Source organism: Atractosteus spatula (assembly GCF_055471065.1).
Source record: "Atractosteus spatula isolate fAtrSpa1 chromosome 10 unlocalized genomic scaffold, fAtrSpa1.hap1 SUPER_10_unloc_1, whole genome shotgun sequence".
Lineage (NCBI taxonomy): Eukaryota > Metazoa > Chordata > Actinopteri > Semionotiformes > Lepisosteidae > Atractosteus > Atractosteus spatula.
In genome coordinates, this window is record NW_028296612.1 from 6,425,421 (window position 1) to 6,453,350 (window position 27,930).

General features: G+C 52.4%; 1 protein-coding gene across 1 annotated transcript in view; it reads right to left on the reverse strand.

Moving 5' to 3' along the window:
• syngap1b (synaptic Ras GTPase activating protein 1b) overlaps window positions 1–27,930 on the reverse strand; it is a 64,275-nt gene that overhangs the window by 21,186 nt on the left and 15,159 nt on the right. Inside the window, exons 6-13 of the mRNA XM_088908075.1 lie at window positions 15,006–15,100; window positions 14,182–14,303; window positions 11,694–11,847; window positions 11,475–11,573; window positions 7,239–7,478; window positions 1,093–1,428; window positions 467–611; window positions 209–353 (exon numbers count right to left, since the gene is read on the reverse strand). Coding sequence (XP_088764201.1) covers window positions 209–353; window positions 467–611; window positions 1,093–1,428; window positions 7,239–7,478; window positions 11,475–11,573; window positions 11,694–11,847; window positions 14,182–14,303; window positions 15,006–15,100 — 1,336 coding nt within the window. The remainder of the gene's footprint in view (window positions 1–208; window positions 354–466; window positions 612–1,092; window positions 1,429–7,238; window positions 7,479–11,474; window positions 11,574–11,693; window positions 11,848–14,181; window positions 14,304–15,005; window positions 15,101–27,930) is intronic.

A 27,930-nucleotide genomic window follows, 5' to 3' on the forward strand; every position in this document is an offset into this window, starting at 1 on the left:
GACCAATGGGTGAGACAGAGGGAGGGCTGGGGCTGAGCACTGACCAATGGGAGAGACAGGAGGAGGGTTTACTCTGGAAACTGACCAATGGGAGAGACAGGAGGAGGGTTTGCACTGGAAACTGACCAATGGGAGAGACAGGAGGAGGGTTAACTCTGGAAACTGACCAATGGGAGAGACAGGAGGAGGGTTTGCGCTGGAAACTGACCAATGGGAGTTGACAATCTTGCAGAGTGCCAGCTCACAGCACATGCGCAGGTTGGCCTGGTGGTCAGCCAGGACCGAGGGTGGAGTTTTCATGGGGTCGACCTCGCAGTTCTCCTCCGACTCGTAGAGCGCACGGATGAACTCCCCTGCCACACGGGGACAAGGCACAGGGTTAAGGAAAGGCTACGAGTCGCGCTGATTCAACCACCATGCAACGCAAGGGTGCCGTAAGCCCCACCTCCCTTCCCGAGTGGCCTACCGATGGCATCCTTGAGATATTTGTGTCCAATCAGCTTGAGGTATTCCTCGATGGCCTTGGTGGCCAGCGTGTTCTCCCGGAAAATGAGGTGTTCCCTGTCCATGAACCTGTCGACCTCACACATGGCCATGTCTGACAGGAAGTCCTAAGAAAGAGAGGGAGGGGTTAATACAGACACACTGACTGGACACTCCAGTACATGAACACTGCACTGAGAGAGAGAGGGGTTCATACAGACACACTGACTGGACACTCCAGTACATGAACACTGCACTGAGAGAGAGAGGGGTTCATACAGACACACTGACTGGACACTCCAGTACATGAACACTGCACTGAGAGAGAGAGAGAGGGGTTCATACAGACACACTGACTGGACACTCCAGTACATGAACACTGCACTGAGAGAGAGAGGGGTTCATACACACACACTGACTGGACACTCCAGTACATGAACACTGCACTGAGAGAGAGAGGGGTTCATACAGACACACTGACTGGACACTCCAGTACATGAACACTGCACTGAGAGAGAGAGGGGTTCATACAGACACACTGACTGGACACTCCAGTACATGAACACTGCACTGAGAGAGAGAGGGGTTAATACAGTCAGGCAGTATGACCTTGGCCTTGCCGGTGCTCTGCAGGATGTGTACCAGGGCACAGGCCACCTCCTCCTTGCTCTTCACACTGAGCACGGGCTCCAGCACGCCGCACAGCGTGCGGTAGTTGTTGGTGACGAACTCGGCAAACTCCTTGTACAGCTCCATGGGCAGGATGCTCATGGTCTGGTAGCGAGACTTGAGGCGCAGGGAGGCGTTGAGGGTCTTGCCTCCCCCGACCCCCCCACTCTTGGACAGCACGCTGGGCTGGATGACGGGGTACCACTGCTCCACAAACTGCCGTCCTGTGATGCTGGAGATTGGGATACTGACCAGCCCCAGGTATGTGCTCTTCTCCTGGAGACAGAGAGAGAAAGGATTTCTCAGTGTCCAGACACAAGTACTACTATGTAACTGCTGTCTGGTGACAGAGCTGTGACAGTATTATCACTGTGTGCCTGCAGTGTTACGACACGATTATTACCGTGTTATTACAGTCAGAGCTGTGGTAGTATTCTCACTGTGCCCCTGCAGTGTTACAAAACGATTATTACCGTGTTTTCCAGTCTGTTATTACAGCCAGAGTTGTGACAGTATTATCACTGTGTCCCTACAGTCTTGCGACACGATTATTACTGTGTTATTACAATCTGTTATTCCAGTCAGAGCAGTGGCAGTATTATCACTGTGTCCCTGCTGTGTTACGACCAATTATTACTGTGTTATTCCAGTCAGAGATGTGATAGTGTTATCACTGTGTCCCTGCAGTGTTACGACATGATTATTACCGTGTTATTCCAGTCTGTTATTACAGTGAAAGCTGTGTCCATGCTGTGTTACAACATGATTACTACCGTGTTATGCACTCTGTTATTACAGCCAGAGCCGTGGCAGAATTATCACTGTCCCTGCAGTGTTATGACACGATTATAACTGTATTATTACAGTCTGTTATTCCAGTCAGAGCAGTGGCATTATTAACACTGTCCCTGCAGTGTTATGACCAGTTATTACAGTGTTAATACAGTCGGTTATTACAGTCAGAGCTGTGGCAGTATTATCACTGTGTCCCTGCAGTGCTATGACACGATTATTACTGTGTTGTTGTAATCTGTTATTACAACCAGAGCTGTATCCATGCTGTGTTATGACACGATTATTACTGTTATTCTAGTCTGTTATAACAGCCAGAGCTGTGGCAGCATTATCACTGTGTCCCTGCAGTGTAACGACAGGATTAGCACCGTGTTTTCCAGTCTGTTATTACAGCTGGAGCTGTGTCCCTGCAGTGTTATGACATGATTATTACTGTGTTATTCCAGTCTGTTATTCCAGTCAGGGCTGTTTCCATGCTGTGTTATGACACATTTATTACCGTGTTATTCAAGTCTGTTATTCCAGTCAGGGCTGTGGCAGTATTATCACTGTGTTCCTGCAGTGTTACAACATGATTATTATTGTGTTATTCCAGTCTGTTATTCTAGTCAGAGCTGTGGCATTATTATCACTGTGTCCCTGAAGTGTTACGACATGATTATTACCATGTTATTCCAGTCTGTTATTACAGTCAGAGCTGTGGCAGTATTATCACTGTGTCCCTACAGTGTTACGACACGATTATTATCGTGTTATTCCATTCTGTAATTATAGTCAGAGCTGTGTAATATTATCAGTGTCCCTACAGTGTTAAGACACTATTATTACCATGTTTTTCCAGTGTCTCATTACAGCTGGAGCTGTGTCCCTGCAGGGTAATGAAACGATTATTACCATTTTATTACAGTCTGTTATTCCAGTCAGAGTTGTAATAGTGTTATCATTGTGTCCCTGCAGTGTTATGACACGATTATTACCGTGTTATTCCAGTCTGTTATTCTAGTCAGAGCTGTGTCCCTGCAGTGTTACAACATGATTAATACTGTGTTATTACAGTCTGTTATTACACCCAGAGCTGTGGCAGTATTATCATTGTGTCCCTGCAGTGTTTTGACACGATTATTACTGTGTTATTCCAGTCAGATCTGTGGCAGTATTATCACTGTGTCCCTGCAGTGATACGGCATGATTGTTATTATGTTATTCCAATGAGAGCTGTTTCCCTGCAGTGTTACGACACAATTATTACCATGTTATTCCAGTCAGAGCTGTGGCAGTATTATCACTGTGTCCCTGCTGTGTTACGACACGATTATAACAGTTTTATTCCATTCTGTAATTACAGGTAGAGCTGTGGCAATATTATCACTGTGTTCCTGCAGTGTTAAGACACGATTATTATCGTGTTATTCCAGTCTGTTATTCCTGTCAGAGCTGTGTCCTTGCAGTGTTACGACACGAATATTATCATGTTATTATATTCTGTTATTACAATCAGAGCCGTGGAAGTATTATCACTATGTCCCTACAGTGTTACTACACTATTTTTACCATGTTTTTCCAGTGTCTCATTACAGCTGGAGCTGTGTCCCTGCAGGGCAATGAAACGATTATTACCATGTTATTACAGTCTGTTATTCCAGTCAGAGTTGTGATAGTGTTATCACTATGTCCCTGCAGTGTTATGACACGATTATAACTGTGTTATTCCAGTCTGTTATTCCAGTCAGAGCTGTTTCCATGCTGTGATACACCATGATTATTACCGTGTTATTCCAGTGTTATTGCAGTCTGGTGACAGAGGGCAGTATTATCACTGCGTCCCTGCATTGTTACGACACAATTATTACCATGTTTTTCGAGTTTGTTATAACAGTTGGAGCTGTGTCCCTGCAGTATTATGAAACAATCATTACCATGTATTTACAGTCTGTTATTCCAGTCAGAGTTGTGACAGTGTTATCACTCTGTCCCTGCGGTGTTACGACACGATTATTACTGTGTTATTGCAGTCTGTTATTACAGCCAGATATGTGGCAGTATTATCACTGTGTCCCTGCAGTGTTATGACACGATTATAACTGTGTTATTCCAGTCTGTTATTCCATTCAGAGCTGTATCCATACTGTGTACGACACGATTATTACCATGTTATTACAGTCTGTTATTACAGCCAGATATGTGGCAGTATTATCACTGTGTCTCTGCAGTGTTAGGACACAATAATTACTGTGTAATTACAGTCAGAGCTGTGGCAGTATTATCACTGTGTCTCTGAAGTGTCACAACACGATTATTACTGTGTTTTTCTAATCTGTTATTACAGTTGGAGTTGTGTCCATGCAGTGTTATTAAAATGATCATTACCATGTAATTAGTCTGTTATTCCAGTTAGAGTTGTGATAGGGTTATGACTGTGTCTCTGGGGTGTTACGACACAATTATTACAGTCTGTTATTACAGCCAGAGTTGTGGCAGTATTATTATTGTGTCCCTGCAGTGTTATGACACAATTATTACCATGTTATTCCAGTCAAAGCTGTGGCAGTATTATCACTGTGTCCCTGTAGTGTTATGACAGAATTATTACCATGTTATTCCAGTCAGAGCTGTGGCAGTATTATTCCATTGTGTTATTACAAGCAGAGATGTGGTTGTATTATCCCTGCACTGTTTGACACGATTATTAGGAAATTATTAGCCTGTTAGTACACCCATAGCTGTGTCCATGTAGTGTTACGACACAATTATTACCATATTATATCAGTCAGTTATTACAGTCAGAGTTGTGACAGTGTTATCACTGTGTCCCTGCAGTGTTACAACACAATTATTACTGTGTTATCCCATTCAGTTATTACAGTTAGAGCTGTGGCATTATTATCACTCTGTCTCTGCAGTTTTACGACATGATTATTACCGTGTAATTCTAGTTAGAGCTGTGTCCCTGCAGTGTTATAGTACGATTATTGCCGTGTTATTCCAGTCTGTTATACCAGTCAGAGCTGAGTTCCTGCAGTGTTACGACACGATCATTATCGTGTTATTCCAGTCTGTTATTCCAGTCAGAGCTGTGGCAGCATTATCACTGTGTCCCTGAAGTGTTACGACACGATTATTGCCGTGTTATTACAGCCAGAGCTGTGGCACTATTATCACTGTGTCTTGGCGGTGTTGTGACACAATTATTACCATATTATTCCAGTCAGAGCTCTGGCAGTATTATCACTTTGTACCTGAAGTGTTACGACACGATTATTACCGTGTTATTCCAGTTTGTTATTACAGCCAGAGCTGTGGCGGTATTATTACTGTGGCCCTGCAGTGTTACTACACTATTATTACAGTGTTATTCCAGTCTGTTATTACAGTCAGAGATGTGGCACTATTATCACTGTGTCCCTGCAGTGTTACGACAATATTATTACCATGTTTTTCCATTCTGTTATTACAGCCAGAGATGTGGCACTATTATCACTATATCTCTGAAGTGTTACAACACGATTATTACCGTGTTGTTCTACTCTGTTATTACAGCCAGAGCTGTGGCACTATTATCACTGTGCCCAGGCAGTGTTGCGACATGATTATTACCATATTATTCCAGTCAGAGCTGTGGCAGTATTTTCACCATGTCCCTGAAGTGTTACGACATGATTATTACAGTGTTATTCCATCTCTTATTACAACCAGAGATGTGGCTGTATTATTACTGTGGCCCTGCAGTGTTACGACACAATTATTACCATGTTATTTCAGTCAGAGCTGTGGCAGCATTATCACTTTGTCCCTGAAGTGTCACGACACAATTATTACTGTATTATTCCATTGTGTTATTACAACCAGAGATGTGTTGGTATTATTACTGTGGCCCTGCAGTGTTACGACATGATTATTGCTGTGTTATTACAGCTATAGCTTTGTCCCTGCAGTGTTTTGACACGATTATTACCGTGTTATTCCAGTCAGTGCTGTGGCAGTATTATAACTGTGCCCCTGCAGTGTTATGACATGATTATTATGGTTTTATTCCAGTCAGAGCTGTCTCCATAATGTATCATGAAAAGATTATTACTGTGTTATTTCAGTCTGTTATTACATTCAGAGCTGTGTCCATGATGTACTACAACAAGGTTATTATTGTGTTATTCCAATATGTTATTACAGCCAGATCTATGGCAGTATTATCACTGTGTCCCTGCAGTGTGACGACATGATTATTACTGTGTTATTCCAGTCTGTTATTACAGCCAGTGCTGTGTTCCTGTAAAGTTGTGATACGATTATTACGATGTTATTAGTCTGTTATTACAGTCAGAGTTGTGACAGTGTTATCACTGTATCCCTGCACTGATATGACATGATTATTACGGTGTCTATGCAGTGTTATGACATGATTATTACCACCGTGCTATTCCAGTCAGAGCTGTAGCAGTATTATCACTGTATCCCTGCAGTGTTACGACAAGATTATTATCGTGTTATTACAGTCAGAGCTGTGGTCATGCTGTGTTACGACACGATTACTATTGTTTTATTCCAGTCCGTTATTACAGCCATAGGTGTGGCAGTATTATCACTGTCTCCCTGCAGTGTTACAACACAATTATTCCCGTGTTATTCCTGTCTTTTATTCCAGTCAGAGCTGAATCCCTACAGTGTTACGATACAATTATTACCGTGTTATTCCAGTCTGTTATTACAGTCAGAGCTGTGTCCCTGCAGTGTTATGACATGATTATTACCGTGTTATTCCAGTCAGAGCTGTGTCCCTGAAGTGTTACAACACGATTATTACTGGGTTGTTCCTGTCTGCTATTACAGCCAGAGCCGTGTCCCTGAAGTGTTACAACATGATTATTACTGTGTTATTCCAATCTGTTATTACAGTCAGAGCTTTGTCCATGGTGTGTTACGACATGATTATTACCGTGTTATTCCAGTCTGTTATAAAAGCCAGAGCTGTGGCAGGATTATCACTGTGTCCCTGCAGTGTTACGACACGATTGTTACCATGTTATTCCAGTCTGTTATAACAGCCAGAGCTGTGGTGGTATTATCAATGTGTTCCTGCAGTGTTACAACACCTCTATTACCATTTTATTGTAGTCAGAGCTGTGACAGTATAACACTGTTCCTTGCAGTGTTATGACACAGTTATTATCGTATTATTCCAGTCAGAGCTGTGTCCCTGCAGTGTTATGACATGATTATTACCGTGTTATTCCAGTCAGAACTGTGTCTGTGCCAGAATGGCAGTTTTCCTCTCGGGGTGCTGCCCCCCGCCTCACCTTGCGCCTCTTCTTGTCCGTCTCCTTGTAGAGGTGCAGCCGCAGGTTGCGGACGGCGGGCAGGTTGTTGAACTCGAAGTGCTCGCCCCAGAACACGGTGTCGGTGCGCGGCTTGCTGGTGGTGCGCGCGTACAGCATGTCGTCCAGGCACAGCTCACAGTAGTAGCGTTTCTTCGGCGGCAGGTCCCGCGCCTCGATGATCCACAGCTTCAGCACGTTGTCCACACGCCGGCTGTTGTCCTGCCGCACGCAGGGGGGCAAAGAGAGGGGCAGGGGGGCAGGCAGGGGGGCAGAGGGGCAATCAGAGGGTCAGAGAGACAGGCAGGGGGGCAGACAGGCAATCAGAGGGTCAGAGAGACAGGCAGGGGGGCAGACAGGCAATCAGAGGGTCAGAGAGGCAGACAGAGGGACAGGCAGAGAGGCAGAGGGGCAGAGAGAGAGACAGGCAGGGGGGCAGACAGGCAATCAGAGGGTCAGAGAGGCAGACAGAGGGACAGGCAGAGAGGCAGAGGGGCAGAGAGAGAGACAGGCAGGGGGGCAGGGGGGCAATCAGAGGGGCAGGGGGGCAGGCAGGGGGGCAGGGGGGCAGACAGGCAATCAGAGGGTCAGAGAGACAGGCAGGGGGGCAGACAGGCAATCAGAGGGTCAGAGAGGCAGACAGAGGGACAGGCAGAGAGGCAGAGGGGCAGAGAGACAGGCAGGGGGGCAGACAGGCAATCAGAGGGTCAGAGAGACAGGCAGGGGGGCAGACAGGCAATCAGAGGGTCAGAGAGGCAGACAGAGGGACAGGCAGAGAGGCAGAGGGGCAGAGAGAGAGACAGGCAGGGGGGCAGACAGGCAATCAGAGGGTCAGAGAGACAGGCAGGGGGGCAGACAGGCAATCAGAGGGTCAGAGAGACAGGCAGGGGGGCAGACAGGCAATCAGAGGGTCAGAGAGACAGGCAGGGGGGCAGACAGGCAATCAGAGGGTCAGAGAGGCAGACAGAGGGACAGGCAGAGAGGCAGAGGGGCAGAGAGAGAGACAGAGGGACAGGCAGACAGGCAATCAGAGGGTCAGAGAGACAGGCAGGGGGGCAGACAGGCAATCAGAGGGTCAGAGAGACAGGCAGGGGGGCAGACAGGCAATCAGAGGGTCAGAGAGACAGGCAGGGGGGCAGACAGGCAATCAGAGGGTCAGAGAGACAGGCAGGGGGGCAGACAGGCAATCAGAGGGTCAGAGAGACAGGCAGGGGGGCAGACAGGCAATCAGAGGGTCAGAGAGACAGGCAGGGGGGCAGACAGGCAATCAGAGGGTCAGAGAGACAGGCAGGGGGGCAGACAGGCAATCAGAGGGGCAGAGAGACAGGCAGGGGGGCAGACAGGCAATCAGAGGGTCAGAGAGGCAGACAGAGGGACAGGCAGAGAGGCAATCAGAGGGTCAGAGAGAGAGACAGGCAGGGGGGCAGACAGGCAATCAGAGGGTCAGAGAGGCAGACAGAGGGACAGGCAGAGAGGCAGAGGGGCAGAGAGAGAGACAGGCAGGGGGGCAGACAGGCAATCAGAGGGTCAGAGAGACAGGCAGGGGGGCAGACAGGCAATCAGAGGGTCAGAGAGACAGGCAGGGGGGCAGACGGGCAATCAGAGGGTCAGAGAGACAGGCAGGGGGGCAGACAGGCAATCAGAGGGTCAGAGAGACAGGCAGGGGGGCAGACAGGCAATCAGAGGGTCAGAGAGGCAGACAGAGGGACAGGCAGAGAGGCAGAGGGGCAGAGAGAGAGACAGGCAGGGGGGCAGACAGGCAATCAGAGGGTCAGAGAGGCAGACAGAGGGACAGGCAGAGAGGCAATCAGAGGGTCAGAGAGAGAGACAGGCAGGGGGGCAGACAGGCAATCAGAGGGTCAGAGAGGCAGACAGAGGGACAGGCAGAGAGGCAGAGGGGCAGAGAGAGAGACAGGCAGGGGGGCAGACAGGCAATCAGAGGGTCAGAGAGACAGGCAGGGGGGCAGACAGGCAATCAGAGGGTCAGAGAGACAGGCAGGGGGGCAGACAGGCAATCAGAGGGTCAGAGAGACAGGCAGGGGGGCAGACAGGCAATCAGAGGGTCAGAGAGACAGGCAGGGGGACAGGCAGAGAGGCAGAGGGGCAGAGAGAGAGACAGGCAGGGGGGCAGACAGGCAATCAGAGGGTCAGAGAGACAGGCAGGGGGGCAGACAGGCAATCAGAGGGGCAGAGAGACAGGCAGGGGGGCAGACAGGCAATCAGAGGGTCAGAGAGACAGGCAGGGGGGCAGACAGGCAATCAGAGGGTCAGAGAGACAGACAGAGGGACAGGCAGAGAGGCAGAGGGGCAGAGAGAGAGACAGGCAGGGGGGCAGACAGGCAATCAGAGGGTCAGAGAGGCAGACAGAGGGACAGGCAGAGAGGCAGAGGGGCAGAGAGAGAGACAGGCAGGGGGGCAGACAGGCAATCAGAGGGTCAGAGAGACAGGCAGAGAGGCAGAGGGGCAGAGAGAGAGACAGGCAGGGGGGCAGGGGGGCAATCAGAGGGGCAGGGGGGCAGGCAGGGGGGCAGAGGGGCAGACAGGCAATCAGAGGGGCAGGGGGGCAAACAGAGGGACAGGCAGAGAGGCAGAGGGGCAGAGAGAGAGACAGGCAGGGGGGCAGACAGGCAATCAGAGGGTCAGAGAGGCAGACAGAGGGACAGGCAGAGAGGCAGAGGGGCAGAGAGAGAGACAGGCAGGGGGGCAGACAGGCAATCAGAGGGTCAGAGAGACAGGCAGGGGGGCAGACAGGCAATCAGAGGGTCAGAGAGACAGGCAGGGGGGCAGACAGGCAATCAGAGGGTCAGAGAGACAGGCAGGGGGGCAGACAGGCAATCAGAGGGTCAGAGAGACAGGCAGGGGGGCAGACAGGCAATCAGAGGGTCAGAGAGACAGGCAGGGGGGCAGACAGGCAATCAGAGGGTCAGAGAGGCAGACAGAGGGACAGGCAGAGAGGCAGAGGGGCAGAGAGAGAGACAGGCAGGGGGGCAGACAGGCAATCAGAGGGTCAGAGAGACAGGCAGGGGGGCAGACAGGCAATCAGAGGGTCAGAGAGACAGGCAGGGGGGCAGACAGGCAATCAGAGGGTCAGAGAGACAGGCAGGGGGGCAGACAGGCAATCAGAGGGGCAGAGAGACAGACAGAGGGACAGGCAGAGAGGCAGAGGGGCAGAGAGAGAGACAGGCAGGGGGGCAGGGGGGCAATCAGAGGGGCAGGGGGGCAGGCAGGGGGGCAGAGGGGCAGACAGGCAATCAGAGGGGCAGGGGGGCAAACAGAGGGACAGGCAGAGAGGCAGAGGGGCAGAGAGAGAGACAGGCAGGGGGGCAGACAGGCAATCAGAGGGTCAGAGAGGCAGACAGAGGGACAGGCAGAGAGGCAGAGGGGCAGAGAGAGAGACAGGCAGGGGGGCAGGGGGGCAATCAGAGGGGCAGGGGGGCAGGCAGGGGGGCAGAGGGGCAGACAGGCAATCAGAGGGGCAGGGGGGCAAACAGAGGGACAGGCAGAGAGGCAGAGGGGCAGAGAGAGAGACAGGCAGGGGGGCAGACAGGCAATCAGAGGGTCAGAGAGGCAGACAGAGGGACAGGCAGAGAGGCAGAGGGGCAGAGAGAGAGACAGGCAGGGGGGCAGACAGGCAATCAGAGGGTCAGAGAGACAGGCAGGGGGGCAGACAGGCAATCAGAGGGTCAGAGAGACAGGCAGGGGGGCAGACAGGCAATCAGAGGGTCAGAGAGACAGGCAGGGGGGCAGACAGGCAATCAGAGGGTCAGAGAGACAGGCAGGGGGGCAGACAGGCAATCAGAGGGGCAGAGAGACAGGCAGGGGGGCAGACAGGCAATCAGAGGGTCAGAGAGACAGGCAGGGGGGCAGACAGGCAATCAGAGGGTCAGAGAGACAGGCAGGGGGGCAGACAGGCAATCAGAGGGTCAGAGAGACAGGCAGGGGGGCAGACAGGCAATCAGAGGGTCAGAGAGACAGGCAGGGGGGCAGACAGGCAATCAGAGGGTCAGAGAGACAGGCAGGGGGGCAGACAGGCAATCAGAGGGTCAGAGAGGCAGACAGGCAGATGGGCAGACAGGCAATCAGAGGGTCAGAGAGGCAGACAGGCAGATGGGCAGAGAGGCAGTGATACAGAGGGAGACCAGGAGAGAAAGGTGAGGTTAGAAAGCAGTGGGCGCACAGAGCCCGACAGCCAGCCGCCCACTCCCTGCGCTCTCTCACCTTGTTCGGCTTCACGGCTCTCTGCAGGTTCTCGATCCACTTGTCCCTCTCCGCAGCCGAGCGGCAGGCGAAGCACTTCGTCCCTGAGGCCGTGGTCACCTGCGCACAGGAGCGACGGTGAGGACTGCATTCGCACAGCAACAGCGCCCAGCACAGAGTGCAGGCACTCTCGGCCTCAGTACGGGCTGCCCAGAACTGTCAGAGCCAGTGCATACGGACCTCAAAGCAGTACTCCTGGCCCAGAATGCTGGAGTGGACGGGCTTGATGATGGCATCCTCGTCCAGCGTCAGGTCCAGAGCTTCTGCAGCACTGCTCGGAGAGAGCAGAGACTCATGGGAGTGAGACTCCTTAAAGCTCTGCATCAGACGGGTCCTGAAAGAAAGACAAGTTTAAATACTGACTGACTGGACACTCCAGTACATGAACACTGCACTGAGAGAGAGAGGGGTTCATACACACACACTGACTGGACACTCCAGTACATGAACACTGCACTGAGAGAGAGGGGTTCATACAGACACACTGACTGGACACTCCAGTACATGAACACTGCACTGAGAGAGAGAGAGGGGTTCATACAGACACACTGACTGGACACTCCAGTACATGAACACTGCACTGAGAGAGAGAGAGGGGTTCATACAGACACACAGAGAGAGGGGGGGGGTGGATACAGACACACTGAGAGAGAGGGGGTTCATACAGACACACTGACTGGACACTCCAGTACATGAACACTGCACTGAGAGAGAGAGGGGTTCATACAGACACACTGACTGGACACTCCAGTACATGAACACTGCACTGAGAGAGAGAGGGGTTCATACAGACACACTGACTGGACACTCCAGTACACGAACACTGCACTGAGAGAGAGAGAGGGGTTCATACAGACACACTGACTGGACACTCCAGTACATGAACACTGCACTGAGAGAGAGAGGGGTTCATACACACACACTGACTGGACACTCCAGTACATGAACACTGCACTGAGAGAGAGAGGGGTTCATACAGACACACTGACTGGACACTCCAGTACATGAACACTGCACTGAGAGGGAGAGGGGTTCATACAGACACACTGACTGGACACTCCAGTACATGAACACTGCACTGAGAGAGAGAGGGGTTCATACAGACACACTGACTGGACACTCCAGTACATGAACACTGCACTGAGAGAGAGAGGGGTTCATACACACACACTGACTGGACACTCCAGTACATGAACACTGCACTGAGAGAGAGAGGGGTTCATACAGACACACTGACTGGACACTCCAGTACATGAACACTGCACTGAGAGGGAGAGGGGTTCATACAGACACACTGACTGGACACTCCAGTACATGAACACTGCACTGAGAGAGAGAGGGGTTCACACAGACACGCTGACTGGACACTCCAGTACATGAACACTGCACTGAGAGAGAGAGGGGTTCATACAGACACACTGACTGGACACTCCAGTACATGAACACTGCACTGAGAGAGAGGGGTTAATATCAAGTGAGAGAGAAATGAATGATAAGAATGAATAAGACATGGCCGTGTCTGACCCCTGACCTGCAGGACACACAGCCCCAGGCCTGAGCCGAGACGTGAGCCTGCAGCTCTACTGGGGACAGTGCAGCGCAGGAGAGGCGGCAGAAGGAGGAGAGAGAAAAATAGCAGAGAGGGAATGAGTGAGTCAGAAAGAGGGAGAGAGGGGGGAGGAGGAGGAGGGGGGACAGACCCCCCTCTTCAACACAGCGGTTAAATCATCTGAGAGCATCACAGTGCACAGGCCTGGCGTGTGAACTCAACACACTGTCCGGACTGCGGGCCTGGCGTGTGAACTCAACACACTGTCCGGACTGCGGGCCTGGCGTGTGAACTCAACACACTGTCCGGACTGCGGGCGTGGCGTGTGAACTCAACACACGGTCCGGACTGCGGGCCTGGCGTGTGAACTCAACACACTGTCCGGACTGCGGGCCTGGCGTGTGAACTCAACACACTGTCCGGACTGCGGGCGTGGCGTGTGAACTCAACACACGGTCCGGACTGCGGGCCTGGCGTGTGAACTCAACACACTGTCCAGACTGCGGGCCTGGCGTGTGAACTCAACACACTGTCCGGACTGCGGGCGTGGCGTGTGAACTCAACACACGGTCCGGACTGCGGGCCTGGCGTGTGAACTCAACACACTGTCCGGACTGCGGGCCTGGCGTGTGAACTCAACACACTGTCCGGACTGCGGGCGTGGCGTGTGAACTCAACACACTGTCCGGACTGCGGGCGTGGCGTGTGAACTCAACACACGGTCCGGACTGCGGGCGTGGCGTGTGAACTCAACACACTGTCCGGACTGCGGGCCTGGCGTGTGAACTCAACACACGGTCCGGACTGCGGGCCTGGCGTGTGAACTCAACACACTGTCCGGACTGCGGGCCTGGCGTGTGAACTCAACACACTGTCTGGACTGCGGGCCTGGCGTGTGAACTCAACACACTGTCCAGACTGCGGGCGTGGCGTGTGAACTCAACACACGGTCCGGACTGCGGGCGTGGCGTGTGAACTCAACACACTGTCCAGACTGCGGGCCTGGCGTGTGAACTCAACACACAGTCCGGACTGCGGGCCTGGCGTGTGAACTCGACACACGGTCCGGACTGCGGGCTCCGGATGTTACTCAGCAGTTACTCAGCTGTTACTCCTCACCTGTCCTGGTCGGCGCTGCGGAACCGGGGCAGGATCATGTGTCTGAAGCTGCTGGTTCGGTCCAGTTTGGGCTGACTCTTCGCTCTCTTGATCGAGCCTTTCAGGCGCCTACTGAGGAAGCTCTGTGGCAGAGGGAGAGGAGCAGAGCAGAGGGCCGAGTGAGAGAATAAGCCAGGGAAGAGCCGAAGACTCGGCGCGAGAAGGAGAAGGAGACAGCAATGGGAGAGACGAGGAGCCAAAACGGAGAAAAGTACATTTTGCAGAGGCGAAGTGGGTCTGCAGCTCCCACATTTGACCACACGAGGGCAGTGTTGTAAAACATAGAGAAAGTCCTCAGTGAGCAGAATTCACTGCATGTCGCACAACTGACACACTGCGTGACACAATGAGGACACACTCACTGAATGACACACTGTCTGAGTGACACAGTCCTTGACCGACACACTGTCGTGTCTGAGGACGCACTGTCTGAGCGACACACTCGCTGCGCAATACACTCAGTGCGTGACACACTGTCTGAGGACACAGTCCTTGACCGACACGCTGTCGTGTCTGAGGACACACTGTCTGAGGACACACTCACCGCGCAATACACTCACTGCGCGACACACTGTCTGAGGACACACTGTGGTGCCCTGACTGACTCGGGGTTCTGGTGTTCTAGATCTCCAGTGGGGTTCAGAGACGTTTGTGCAACGGTAATATCGGTCCCCCGGCAAACAGGAGGTGAAGAGAGAGGTCTGGAGAGCGGTGCTGGCAGGAAGGGAGGAGAGAGGGGCGCCAGCAGGCCGGAGGGAAGAGTACGGGAGAAGAGGGGTACTCACGGACTGTCTGAAGGGCTGGGGGGGGGCTGTGGGGGGGGTCTCCATGCTTGGCTGCTTCCCTGTGGCTATACTCTTTCTCCGCGAACGAGCGTACTCTGAGAGAGAGGAGAGGAGAGGAGGAAGGAGGGAGGAGAGAGTCGAGAGAGGAGAAAGGAGAGAGAGGTGAGAGGGGAGAGAGACAGATGAAGACAGTGGAGGGTTAATACAGGTGTGCAGTGACATGCTCATTCAGACAGGTAATTGAATTTGCATATTAAAATAAGAGAGGGGAGAGGGGGAGAGAGGGAGGGGAGAGAGGAGGTGGAGCTGTGAAAAAAGCAGACCAGGCAGATTAAGAGTCTCTAGCGCCTGTTAAACAATTTCCTAATTGATAAACCTGGAGATTCTACTGGGCTCATTGGTCTGTCAGTCAGGGTGTCGATCAGTGTGTTGATCAGTCAGCGTGTGGATCGGTCAGTGTGTCAGTACGTTATTGCATCTGGGTGCAAGTCAGGGTCAATATTGATCACTGTCCAGCTGTGTCATTGACGTTGTATTGGTTGATCAGTGTCCAGCTGTATCAATGATACTGTTTTGATTGATCACAGTCCAGCTTTGTCATTGATATTGTATTGATCACTATCCAGCTATATCAATGATACTGCATTGATTGATCACAGTCCAGCTGTGTCACCGACATATTGATTGATCACAGTCCAGCTATATCAATGACACTGTATTGATTGATCACTGTCCAGCTGTGATTGACATTGTATTAATTGATCACTGTCCAGCTGTGTCATTGAAATCATATTGATTGATCACTGTCCAGCTGTGTCACTGACACTGTATTGCCTGAGGTGAGTCCGGCTGTGACACTGATACCCTACTGATTGCTTCTTGACTGCAGAGCAGTAGAGAGTCCTGCTTGCTCACACGAGAAGCAGGATCAATGAAGTGCATGAAGCCCAAAATAAGTTTCACGTCAGCACTGGAGCGTGACGATGCAGAGTGAGAGTCTCTGATGCGCTGGGACACAGCTCCCAGCACTGCACAGAGCAACGCTACACTTCAGGCACACTGGCGGCAAGTATCATCGGTGTCTTTTGGTTGATTTCACCTCGCTGTGTATCTGTCTGCCAGTATCTATCAGTCTCTCTCTATCTAGATTTCATCTCTCCCAGTAGAAAATAACACCTGCTTTATTTTCTCCTGCTCTATAAATACTCTCTTCTCTCCCACGTAACTCGTTTACATAATTCCACTGGTACACTCATTCCTCTGCTGCAGCAGTGTAGTGGAGTGTCCAGTCAGTGTGTCTGTGTGAACCCCTCTCTCTCTCAGTGCAGTGTTCATGTACTGGAGTGTCCAGTCAGTGTGTGTGTATGAACCCCTCTCTCTCTCAGTGCAGTGTTCATGTCCTGGAGTGTCCAGTCAGTGTGTCTGTATGAACCCCTCTCTCTCTCTCAGTGCAGTGTTCATGTACTGGAGTGTCCAGTCAGTGTGTCTGTATGAACCCCTCTCTCTCTCAGTGCAGTGTTCATGTACTGGAGTGTCCAGTCAGTGTGTCTGTATGAACCCCTCTCTCTCTCAGTGCAGTGTTCATGTACTGGAGTGTCCAGTCAGTGTGTGTGTATGAACCCCTCTCTCTCTCAGTGCAGTGTTCATGTACTGGAGTGTCCAGTCAGTGTGTCTGTATGAACCCCTCTCTCTCTCAGTGCAGTGTTCATGTACTGGAGTGTCCAGTCAGTGTGTCTGTATGAACCCCTCTCTCTCTCAGTGCAGTGTTCATGTACTGGAGTGTCCAGTCAGTGTGTCTGTATGAACCCCTCTCTCTCTCAGTGCAGTGTTCATGTACTGGAGTGTCCAGTCAGTGTGTGTGTATGAACCCCTCTCTCTCTCAGTGCAGTGTTCATGTACTGGAGTGTCCAGTCAGTGTGTCTGTATGAACCCCTCTCTCTCTCAGTGCAGTGTTCATGTACTGGAGTGTCCAGTCAGTGTGTCTGTATGAACCCCTCTCTCTCTCAGTGCAGTGTTCATGTACTGGAGTGTCCAGTCAGTGTGTGTGTATGAACCCCTCTCTCTCTCAGTGCAGTGTTCATGTACTGGAGTGTCCAGTCAGTGTGTGTGTATGAACCCCTCTCTCTCTCAGTGCAGTGTTCATGTACTGGAGTGTCCAGTCAGTGTGTCTGTATGAACCCCTCTCTCTCTCAGTGCAGTGTTCATGTACTGGAGTGTCCAGTCAGTGTGTCTGTATGAACCCCTCTCTCTCTCAGTGCAGTGTTCATGTACTGGAGTGTCCAGTCAGTGTGTCTGTATGAACCCCTCTCTCTCTCAGTGCAGTGTTCATGTACTGGAGTGTCCAGTCAGTGTGTGTGTGTGAACCCCTCTCTCTCTCAGTGCAGTGTTCATGTACTGGAGTGTCCAGTCAGTGTGTCTGTATGAACCCCTCTCTCTCTCAGTGCAGTGTTCATGTACTGGAGTGTCCAGTCAGTGTGTGTGTATGAACCCCTCTCTCTCTCAGTGCACTGTTCATGTACTGGAGTGTCCAGTCAGTGTGTGTGTATTAACCCCTCTCTCTCTCAGTGCAGTGTTCATGTACTGGAGTGTCCAGTCAGTGTGTGTGTGTATTAACCCCTCTCTCTCTCAGTGCAGTGTTCATGTACTGGAGTGTCCAGTCAGTGTGTCTGTATGAACCCCTCTCTCTCTCAGTGCAGTGTTCATGTACTGGAGTGTCCAGTCAGTGTGTGTGTGTATTAACCCCTCTCTCTCTCAGTGCAGTGTTCATGTACTGGAGTGTCCAGTCAGTGTGTGTGTGTGAACCCCTCTCTCTCTCAGTGCAGTGTTCATGTACTGGAGTGTCCAGTCAGTGTGTCTGTATGAACCCCTCTCTCTCTCAGTGCAGTGTTCGTGTACTGGAGTGTCCAGTCAGTGTGTATGTATTAACCCCTCTCTCTCTCAGTGCAGTGTTCGTGTACTGGAGTGTCCAGTCAGTGTGTCTGTATGAACCCCTCTCTCTCTCAGTGCAGTGTTCATGTACTGGAGTGTCCAGTCAGTGTGTGTGTATGAACCCCTCTCTCTCTCAGTGCAGTGTTCATGTACTGGAGTGTCCAGTCAGTGTGTCTGTATGAACCCCTCTCTCTCTCAGTGCAGTGTTCATGTACTGGAGTGTCCAGTCAGTGTGTCTGTATGAACCCCTCTCTCTCTCAGTGCAGTGTTCATGTACTGGAGTGTCCAGTCAGTGTGTCTGTATGAACCCCTCTCTCTCTCAGTGCAGTGTTCATGTACTGGAGTGTCCAGTCAGTGTGTGTGTATGAACCCCTCTCTCTCTCAGTGCAGTGTTCATGTACTGGAGTGTCCAGTCAGTGTGTCTGTATGAACCCCTCTCTCTCTCAGTGCAGTGTTCATGTACTGGAGTGTCCAGTCAGTGTGTCTGTATGAACCCCTCTCTCTCTCAGTGCAGTGTTCATGTACTGGAGTGTCCAGTCAGTGTGTGTGTATGAACCCCTCTCTCTCTCAGTGCAGTGTTCATGTACTGGAGTGTCCAGTCAGTGTGTGTGTATGAACCCCTCTCTCTCTCAGTGCAGTGTTCATGTACTGGAGTGTCCAGTCAGTGTGTCTGTATGAACCCCTCTCTCTCTCAGTGCAGTGTTCATGTACTGGAGTGTCCAGTCAGTGTGTCTGTATGAACCCCTCTCTCTCTCAGTGCAGTGTTCATGTACTGGAGTGTCCAGTCAGTGTGTCTGTATGAACCCCTCTCTCTCTCAGTGCAGTGTTCATGTACTGGAGTGTCCAGTCAGTGTGTGTGTGTGAACCCCTCTCTCTCTCAGTGCAGTGTTCATGTACTGGAGTGTCCAGTCAGTGTGTCTGTATGAACCCCTCTCTCTCTCAGTGCAGTGTTCATGTACTGGAGTGTCCAGTCAGTGTGTGTGTATGAACCCCTCTCTCTCTCAGTGCACTGTTCATGTACTGGAGTGTCCAGTCAGTGTGTGTGTATTAACCCCTCTCTCTCTCAGTGCAGTGTTCATGTACTGGAGTGTCCAGTCAGTGTGTGTGTGTATTAACCCCTCTCTCTCTCAGTGCAGTGTTCATGTACTGGAGTGTCCAGTCAGTGTGTCTGTATGAACCCCTCTCTCTCTCAGTGCAGTGTTCATGTACTGGAGTGTCCAGTCAGTGTGTGTGTGTATTAACCCCTCTCTCTCTCAGTGCAGTGTTCATGTACTGGAGTGTCCAGTCAGTGTGTGTGTGTGAACCCCTCTCTCTCTCAGTGCAGTGTTCATGTACTGGAGTGTCCAGTCAGTGTGTCTGTATGAACCCCTCTCTCTCTCAGTGCAGTGTTCGTGTACTGGAGTGTCCAGTCAGTGTGTATGTATTAACCCCTCTCTCTCTCAGTGCAGTGTTCGTGTACTGGAGTGTCCAGTCAGTGTGTATGTATTAACCCCTCTCTCTCTCAGTGCAGTGTTCGTGTACTGGAGTGTCCAGTCAGTGTGTGTGTATGAACCCCTCTCTCTCTCTCAGTGCAGTGTTCATGTACTGGAGTGTCCAGTCAGTGTGTCTGTATGAACCCCTCTCTCTCTCAGTGCAGTGTTAATGTACTGGAGTGTCCAGTCAGTGTGTCTGTATGAACCCCTCTCTCTCTCAGTGCAGTGTTAATGTACTGGAGTGTCCAGTCAGTGTGTCTGTATGAACCCCTCTCTCTCTCAGTGCAGTGTTCATGTACTGGAGTGTCCAGTCAGTGTGTCTGTATGAACCCCTCTCTCTCTCAGTGCAGTGTTCATGTACTGGAGTGTCCAGTCAGTGTGTCTGTATGAACCCCTCTCTCTCTCAGTGCAGTGTTAATGTACTGGAGTGTCCAGTCAGTGTGTCTGTATGAACCCCTCTCTCTCTCAGTGCAGTGTTACTGTAATGGGGAATGTTCTCGACTAAAAAAACACTTGGTAAAAACAGAGCTCTGATACTCTTGGAAGGTACAAGTGCTGTGTCTCTACTGAAGTAGTTAGTTGGCCTGCGGTGTCAGTTCTGACTCCCTGTCCTTGATCTCTGCGCCCTGCCTTCCTGTGCCCCACTCCTCCTCACGATCTCTTCCTCAGTCTCCTCTCTCTCCTCTCATGGAAATTCTCTTTGTTTGGTTTCCATAGCAACAATTCAGAGCGCTTTCCATTGAGAGCAGCAAACCGGCAGAGACAGTGACACACACTGAGACACACAATAACACACTGACACTGAAATCAAACACAGTAACACACACCGAGACACACAGTAACACACTGACACTGAAATCAAACACAGTAACACACACTGAAACACACAGTAACACACTGACACTGAAATCAAACACAGTAACACACACCGAGACACACAATAACACACTGACACTGAAATCAAACACAGTAACACACACCGAGACACACAATAACACACTGACACTGAAATAAAACACAGTAACACACCGAGACACACAGTAACACACTGACACTGAAATCAAACACAGTAACACACACCGAGACACACAATAACACACTGACACTGAAATCAAACACAGTAACACACACCGAGACACACAGTAACACACTGACACTGAAATCAAACACAGTAACACACACCGAGACACACAGTAACACACTGACACTGAAATCAAACACAGTAACACACACCGAGACACACAGTAACACACTGACACTGAAATCAAACAGTAACACACACCGAGACACACAGTAACACACTGACACTGAAATCAAACACAGTAACACACACTGCTGCACTGTGTAACACACCAAGACACACAATAACACACTGACACTGAAATCAAACACACAGTAACTCTCTGGAGCTCACAGCAGCACAAGGCCGAGCTATTGTACCGCAGAGACATGTCTCTGATCCTAGGCACTGGACTGACCTGTTTACTGACTGACACTCCTCATGAGTCCAGATTCACAGTGACCTTTAACCCCTGACTGAAGACCCCCAGAGCCCCTGAAGGACTGGGGTCTCAGAGACTGAACTGAGCCAGTTACTGTCTTCATGAGTCCAGAGTCACAATGATCATCATGACAAACAACCGCATTAAAATTAGTCAGTGAAATAAGCCTGAAAGCACAGTGTGTTAATAGTGTTGTGTGTGTCTACGCTGTGTGATGAGAGTGTGGTGTGTGTGTCTAAGCTGTGTGATGAGAGTGCACTGTGTGTGTCTATGCTGTGTGATGAGAGTGCGGTGTGTGTGTCTATGTTGTGTGATGAGAGTGTGGTGTCTGTGTGTCTACACTGTGTGATGAGAGTGTGGTGTGTGTGTCTATGCTGTGTGATGAGAGTGCACTGTGTGTGTGTCTACGCTGTGTGATGAGAGTGTGGTGTGTGTGTCTATGCTGTGTGATGAGAGTGTACTGTGTGTGTCTAAGCTGTGTGATGAGAGTGCACTGTGTGTGTCTACGCTGTGTGATGAGAGTGCGGTGTGTGTGTCTGTGTTGTGTGATGAGAGTGCACTGTGTGTGTCTACACTGTGTGATGAGAGTGTGGTGTGTGTCTATGCTGTGTGATGAGAGTGCACTGTGTGTGTCTACACTGTGTGATGAGAGTGTGGTGTGTGTGTCTACGCTGTGTGATGAGAGTGTGGTGTGTGTGTCTATGCTGTGTGATGAGAGTGCACTGTGTGTGTGTCTACGCTGTGTGATGAGAGTGTGGTGTGTGTGTCTATGCTGTGTGATGAGAGTGCACTGTGTGTGTGTCTACGCTGTGTGATGAGAGTGTGGTGTGTGTGTCTACGCTGTGTGATGAGAGTGCACTGTGTGTGTCTAAGCTGTGTGATGAGAGTGCACTGTGTGTGTCTAAGCTGTGTGATGAGAGTGCACTGTGTGTGTCTACGCTGTGTGATGAGAGTGTGGTGTGTGTGTCTACGCTGTGTGATGAGAGTGCACTGTGTGTGGTGTGTGTCTATGCTGTGTGATGAGAGTGCACTGTGTGTGTGTCTATGCTGTGTGGTGTGTGTGTGTGGTGTGTCTCTACGCTGTGTGATGAGAGTGCACTGTGTGTGTCTATGCTGTGTGATGAGAGTGCACTGTGTGTGTGTCTATAATGTGTGGTGTGTGTGTCCGTACCGTGTGATGAGAGTGTGGTGTGTGTGTGTCCGTACTGTGTGATGAGAGTGTGGTGTGTGTGTGTCCGTACTGTGATGATGAGAGTGTGGTGTGTGTGTCTACGGTGTGTCGTGAGAGTGCACTGTGTGTGTCTGCAGTGCTCTTCGTGTGTCTGTCTCTGTACAGTCAGTGACTGTAAATTCCCGTGTGATGTCAGAGGAATGTGTGGGAGTTCGGAGCCTTAAGATAACTTCTCAGGAGACGCAGAGAGAGGAGAGAGTGTGTGGGTGTCCAGAGAAGAGCACAGTAGCTCAGGGCTGTGTGTGTCCTACCTGTCGAGCATTTTTCATTCAGAGGCTCAAGACACGTGGAAATACTGCTCAACTGACTGACACACTGCCAGACTGACACACTGACTGACACATTGACTGACACACTGCCAGACTGACACACTGCCTGACTGCCACATTGACTGACACACTGCCAGACTGACACACTGACTGACACATTGACTGACACACTGCCAGACTGACACACTGCCTGACTGACACATTGACTGACACACTGCCAGACTGACACACTGCCAGACTGACACACTGACTGACACATTGACTGACACACTGACTGACACACTGCCAGACTGACACACTGACTGACACACTGCCTGACTGACACATTGACTGACACACTGCCAGACTGACACACTGCCAGACTGACACACTGACTGACACATTGACTGACACACTGCCTGACTGACACACTGCCTGACTGACACATTGACTGACACACTGCCAAACTGACACACTGCCAAACTGACACACTGCCAGACTGACACACTGACTGACACCCTGCCAGACTGACACACTACCTGACTGACACCCTGCCAGACTGACACACTGACTGACACACTGCCAAACTGACACACTGCCAGACTGACACACTGACTGACACACTGCCAAACTGACACACTGACTGACACCCTGCCAGACTGACACACTGACTGACACCCTGGCTGACTGACACACTGACTGACTACCAGACCGACACCCTGCCAGACCGACACACTGACACACTACCAGACTGACACACCGACACCCTGCCAGACCGACACCCTGCCAGACCGACACACTGACACAGTACCTGACTGACACACTGCCAAACTGACACACTGACTGACACACTGCCAGACTGACACACTGACTGACACACTGACACACTGACTGACACCCTGGCTGACTGACACACTGACTGACTACCAGACCGACACACTGACACACTACCAGACTGACACACCGACACCCTGCCAGACCGACACACTGACACAGTACCTGACTGACACACTGCCAGACTGACGCACTGCCAGGCTGTTACCACAGTGTTAGCAGTACAGCAGTACCAGCTATGATGACCACACCCACACAGCCCAGGACTCTCTGGGTGACCCTGGAGGCACTTCCAGCGGGATTGTGGGAGAGGAGTCCAGACACCCTGACCCCTGACCACGGCACCGCGGTCTGCAGGTCTCCTACCTACGTCCGCACGAGTCTCCAGTGCAGCTCTGGACACCCGGACCCGAGAGAGCTCTCTACCGCCCCCTGTCCACTCCTGCGCCAGGCCCGGCCCGGGTGAGCTCTCTCCGGACACGAGCAGGGGTGCTGATCCGTGGATCCGAGTCGGCAGGGCTCAGGTCCGTGAGGAGGAAGAGTCTGTGTCCGGGAGAGCCTGTGTGTGTCAGTGTGTGTGTGTGTGTGTGTGTGTGTGAGTGAGGGAGAGTCTATTCCAGGAGAGCCTGTGTGTGTCAGTGTCCCAGCCCTGTGTCAGCTCATGGAGGTCTCTCATCGAGGGCCGGCCGCAGGACTGGATCACGTCGAGTGTGAGCGGTACGAAGAGGCGAGAAGATTTCTGACCCGGCGGCTCAGGCCTGAGCACACATGAGTGTCCACATGCACGAAGACGAGCTGTTCCCAGGCCAGGCTCTGAGGTACTATCTGGGCCTCCCCAGGGGACCCCGGAAACGAGTCCCTCAACCGTCCGAGATCGCGGGGCGGCGGGCAGGGGGCTCGGCTCAGGCGAGGTCCGTGCTGGGAGGCTTCGCGTCCAGCCAGGCCCCTCACGGAGCGCCAGGGGTGCCTCTGACTCGCCAGGCAGAGGCTGGGGGCGCCGTCAGGGGGTGTGTGTGACCTCAGGCCCGCGGGTCCCTCTCTCAGTGCCAACGACACCCCAGCGCCGAAGGACAGGCATGGGGGGGGGGGGCGGTTCGCCGTCTCCGAGCGGAAACTGGCGCGGTTTTCCTCCAGACCCCAGAGCTGAGCTCACAGGGCGACACTATTGCTACAGTGCCCCTGCGCTCCGAAACCAAGGCGCGCTGCAGGACTGAAACGGATGAATAAATATAGTTCGGAATATGTCTAACCTGTACAAAAGCATGAAGAGGCGAAGTCTCCCGACGGGCTGGCCCGCCGTTACAAGCCGGGGGCGGAGCCCCGCGGAGACGCCGAGGCCAGCGCGTCCCGCCGGCTGAACCCCGAGTCCGAGTGCCGGCCGCCCCGCCTGCCCTGCGCGCCCCTGCCGGCCGCCCGCGCCGCCGCCGCCCCGCTGGTCGCCCGCGTCTCTGGCTGCTCGCTGCCGCCGGCCCGGGGCCACGGTGCCCCCGGGGAAACGCGTCGCGCTGTCGCTGAGCCGCTGGCCTGACCTGGGTTACCTGCACAGCCCGCTGCGAGGCCGAATTCTCTCATGTTTTGCGTGGTATTATTATTATAATAATTATTATATTATTATAATTATTATTACTTTGCCTATCTTTGCGCTAACAGGACGATGATTTACCGTTGGAAAGTCTGACAGCGGGTTCCAGTAATTAATTTAGCTACAACACTTTTTCTGCAACAACACTACGAATTCGCGCCTGTTGCCGCCCGACAGCTCTTACTTAACCCAGCATCCGAGATGTTGTTCGTGCGTGTCCGTGCGCTGGGTACACCCGTGAAGCGCTGTCCTGCGTGTCCGTGTGCTGTTTAAACTCGTGTAGCGCTGTCCTGCGTGTCCGTGCGCTGTGTACACCCGTGAAGCGCTGTCCTGCGTGTCCGTGTGCTGTTTAAACTCGTGCAGCGCTGTCCTGCGTGTCCGTGCGCTGTGTAACCCGAGAAGCGCTGTCCTGCGTGTCCGTGCGCTGTGTAACCCGTGAAGCGCTGCCGTGCGTGTCCGTGCGCTGTGTAACCTGAGAAGCGCTGTCCTGCGTGTCCGTGCGCTGTGTACACTCGTGAAGCGCTGTCCTGCGTGTCCGTGCGCTGTGTAACCCGTGAAGCGCTGTCCTGCGTGTCCGTGCGCTGTGTAACCCGTGAAGCGCTGTCGTGCGTGTCCGTGCGCTGTGTACACTCGTGAAGCGCTGTCGTGCGTGTCCGTGCGCTGTGTAACCCGAGAAGCGCTGTCCTGCGTGTCCGTGCGCTGTGTACACTCGTGAAGCGCTGTCCTGCGTGTCCGTGCGCTGTTAACCCGTGAAGCGCTGCCGTGCGTGTCCGTGCGCTGTGTAACCCGAGAAGCGCTGTCCTGCGTGTCCGTGCGCTGTGTACACTCGTGAAGCGCTGTCGTGCGTGTGTCGCGGCGAGGTGACCGGCTCTCCTCTCCGAGCGCCTCGCTCCTCACGCCGGCTCTGGCGACCCTCCTCTCCGTCAGTCCTCCGCTGAGCGCCGCGGGACAGGACTCCTCGCGCGCGGAAATGCACGGGGCAGTCCCCTCCTGCACCTGTTCCCCCGCCGCGGCCTTCCGCGCTTCCTCGGGGTTATTGCGGCGGCGAGACGCGACACATCCACATCGCTGTGAGCTGCTGTACTCGCCAGCGCGGCTGACAGAGCTGTCTCTCTCTCTCCCCTCTCCTCTCTCTCCCCTCTCTCTCTTTCCCCTCTCCCGTCTCTCTCTCTCCTCTCTCCTCTCTCTCCCCTCTCCCGTCTCTCTCTCTCTCCTCTCTCTCCTCACTCTCTCTCCTCTCTCTCTCTCTCTCCCTCTCCTCTCTCTCCCCTCTCCCGTCTCTCTCTCTCTCCTCTCTCTCCCCTCTCTCTCCTCTCTCTCCTCACTCTCTCTCCTCTCTCTCTCTCTCCCTCTCCTCTCTCTCCCCTCTCCCGTCTCTCTCTCTCTCCTCTCTCTCCTCACTCTCTCTCCCCTCTCTCTCCTCTCTCTCCTCACTCTCTCTCCTCTCTCCTCACTCTCTCTCCTCTCTCCTCCCTCTCTCTCCCCTCTCTCTCTCTCCCCTCTCCCGTCTCTCTCTCTCCTCTCTCCTCTCTCTCCCCTCTCCCGTCTCTCTCTCTCTCCTCTCTCTCCTCACTCTCTCTCCTCTCTCTCTCTCCCTCTCCTCTCTCTCCCCTCTCCCGTCTCTCTCTCTCTCCTCTCTCTCCTCACTCTCTCTCCCCTCTCTCTCCTCTCTCTCCTCACTCTCTCTCCTCTCTCCTCCCTCTCTCTCCTCTCTCCTCTCTCTCCTCTCTCTCCTGGGGTGTCGGTGGTATAACGACATGCAACAGGCATAGGCGGAGGGGGGGGGGGGCACGAGGCTGAGAACTGGGGGGGCTGCTTGCGGTTCACACACTCTGACACAGACTGGAATCTCTTGGGAAGCACCTTCAGTTTCCAGAGAGACATTAGTCACTATTGGAACCGACCCCGATACTCACACTGACACTGACAGACTGGACTGGCTGGACTGGGAGCTGGATTAGTTCTTCACTGGGATTATAATCAGACTCCACTGACACTGACAGAGCAGTCTGAGACTCTCCAGGCTGGACTGGACTGGACTGGCTGGACTGGGAGCTGGATTAGTTCTTCACTGGGATTATAATCAGACTCCACTGACACTGACAGACTGGACTGGCTGGACTGGGAGCTGGATTAGTTCTTCACTGGGATTATAATCAGACTCACATTGACACTGACAGACTGGACTGACTGGACTGGGAGCTGGATTATTTCTTCCCTGGATTAAGTCAGACTCCACTGACACTGACAGAGCAGTCTGAGACTCACCAGGCTGGACTGGACTGGGAGCTGGATTATTTCTTCCCTGGATTAAGTCAGACTCCACTGACACTGACAGAGCAGTCTGAGACTCTCCAGGCTGGACTGGACTGGACTGGACTGGGAGCTGGATTATTTCTTCACTGGGATTATAGTCAGACTCCACTGACACTGACAGAGCAGTCTGAGACTCTCCAGGCTGGACTGGACTGGACTGGACTGGGAGCTGGATTAGTTCTTCACTGGGATTATAATCAGACTCCACTGACACTGACAGAGCGGTCTGAGACTCTCCAGGCTGGACTGGACTGACTGGACTGGGAGCTGGATTAGTTCTTCACTGGGATTATAATCAGACTCCACTGACAGAGCAGTCTGAGACACTGCAGGCTGGACTGGACTGGCTGGACTGGGAGCTGGATTAGTTCTTTACTGGGATTATAATCAGACTCCACTGACAGAGCAGTCTGAGACTCTCCAGGCTGGACTGGACTGACTGGACTGGGAGCTGGATTAGTTCTTCACTGGGATTATAATCAGACTCTATATCTTGGACCCTGACTGGGTTGTGCATCACATCACTCCTGTGCTGGCGTCCCTGCACTGGCTCAGGGTGTCTCTCTCCCCTTCTGCTCCTGTGTCGAGTCTGACTGTTCTCAGTGATGGGGCCTCATGCAGCTACGCCCCAGAGCCCCAGAACAGCACCCCCGAAAGAAGTCGGGCTTCTCTGGGGGCGCGGAGAAGCGAAGCCTGAAATACTCGTGCGGAACATGACTCTTTTTTTCTGGGCTCGTCTCCGAGATCTCCCGGGTTTCCCAGTGCGTGGTCACTTTACCGCAATCGGCCGCTAAGAGAGGACGGACTCATTA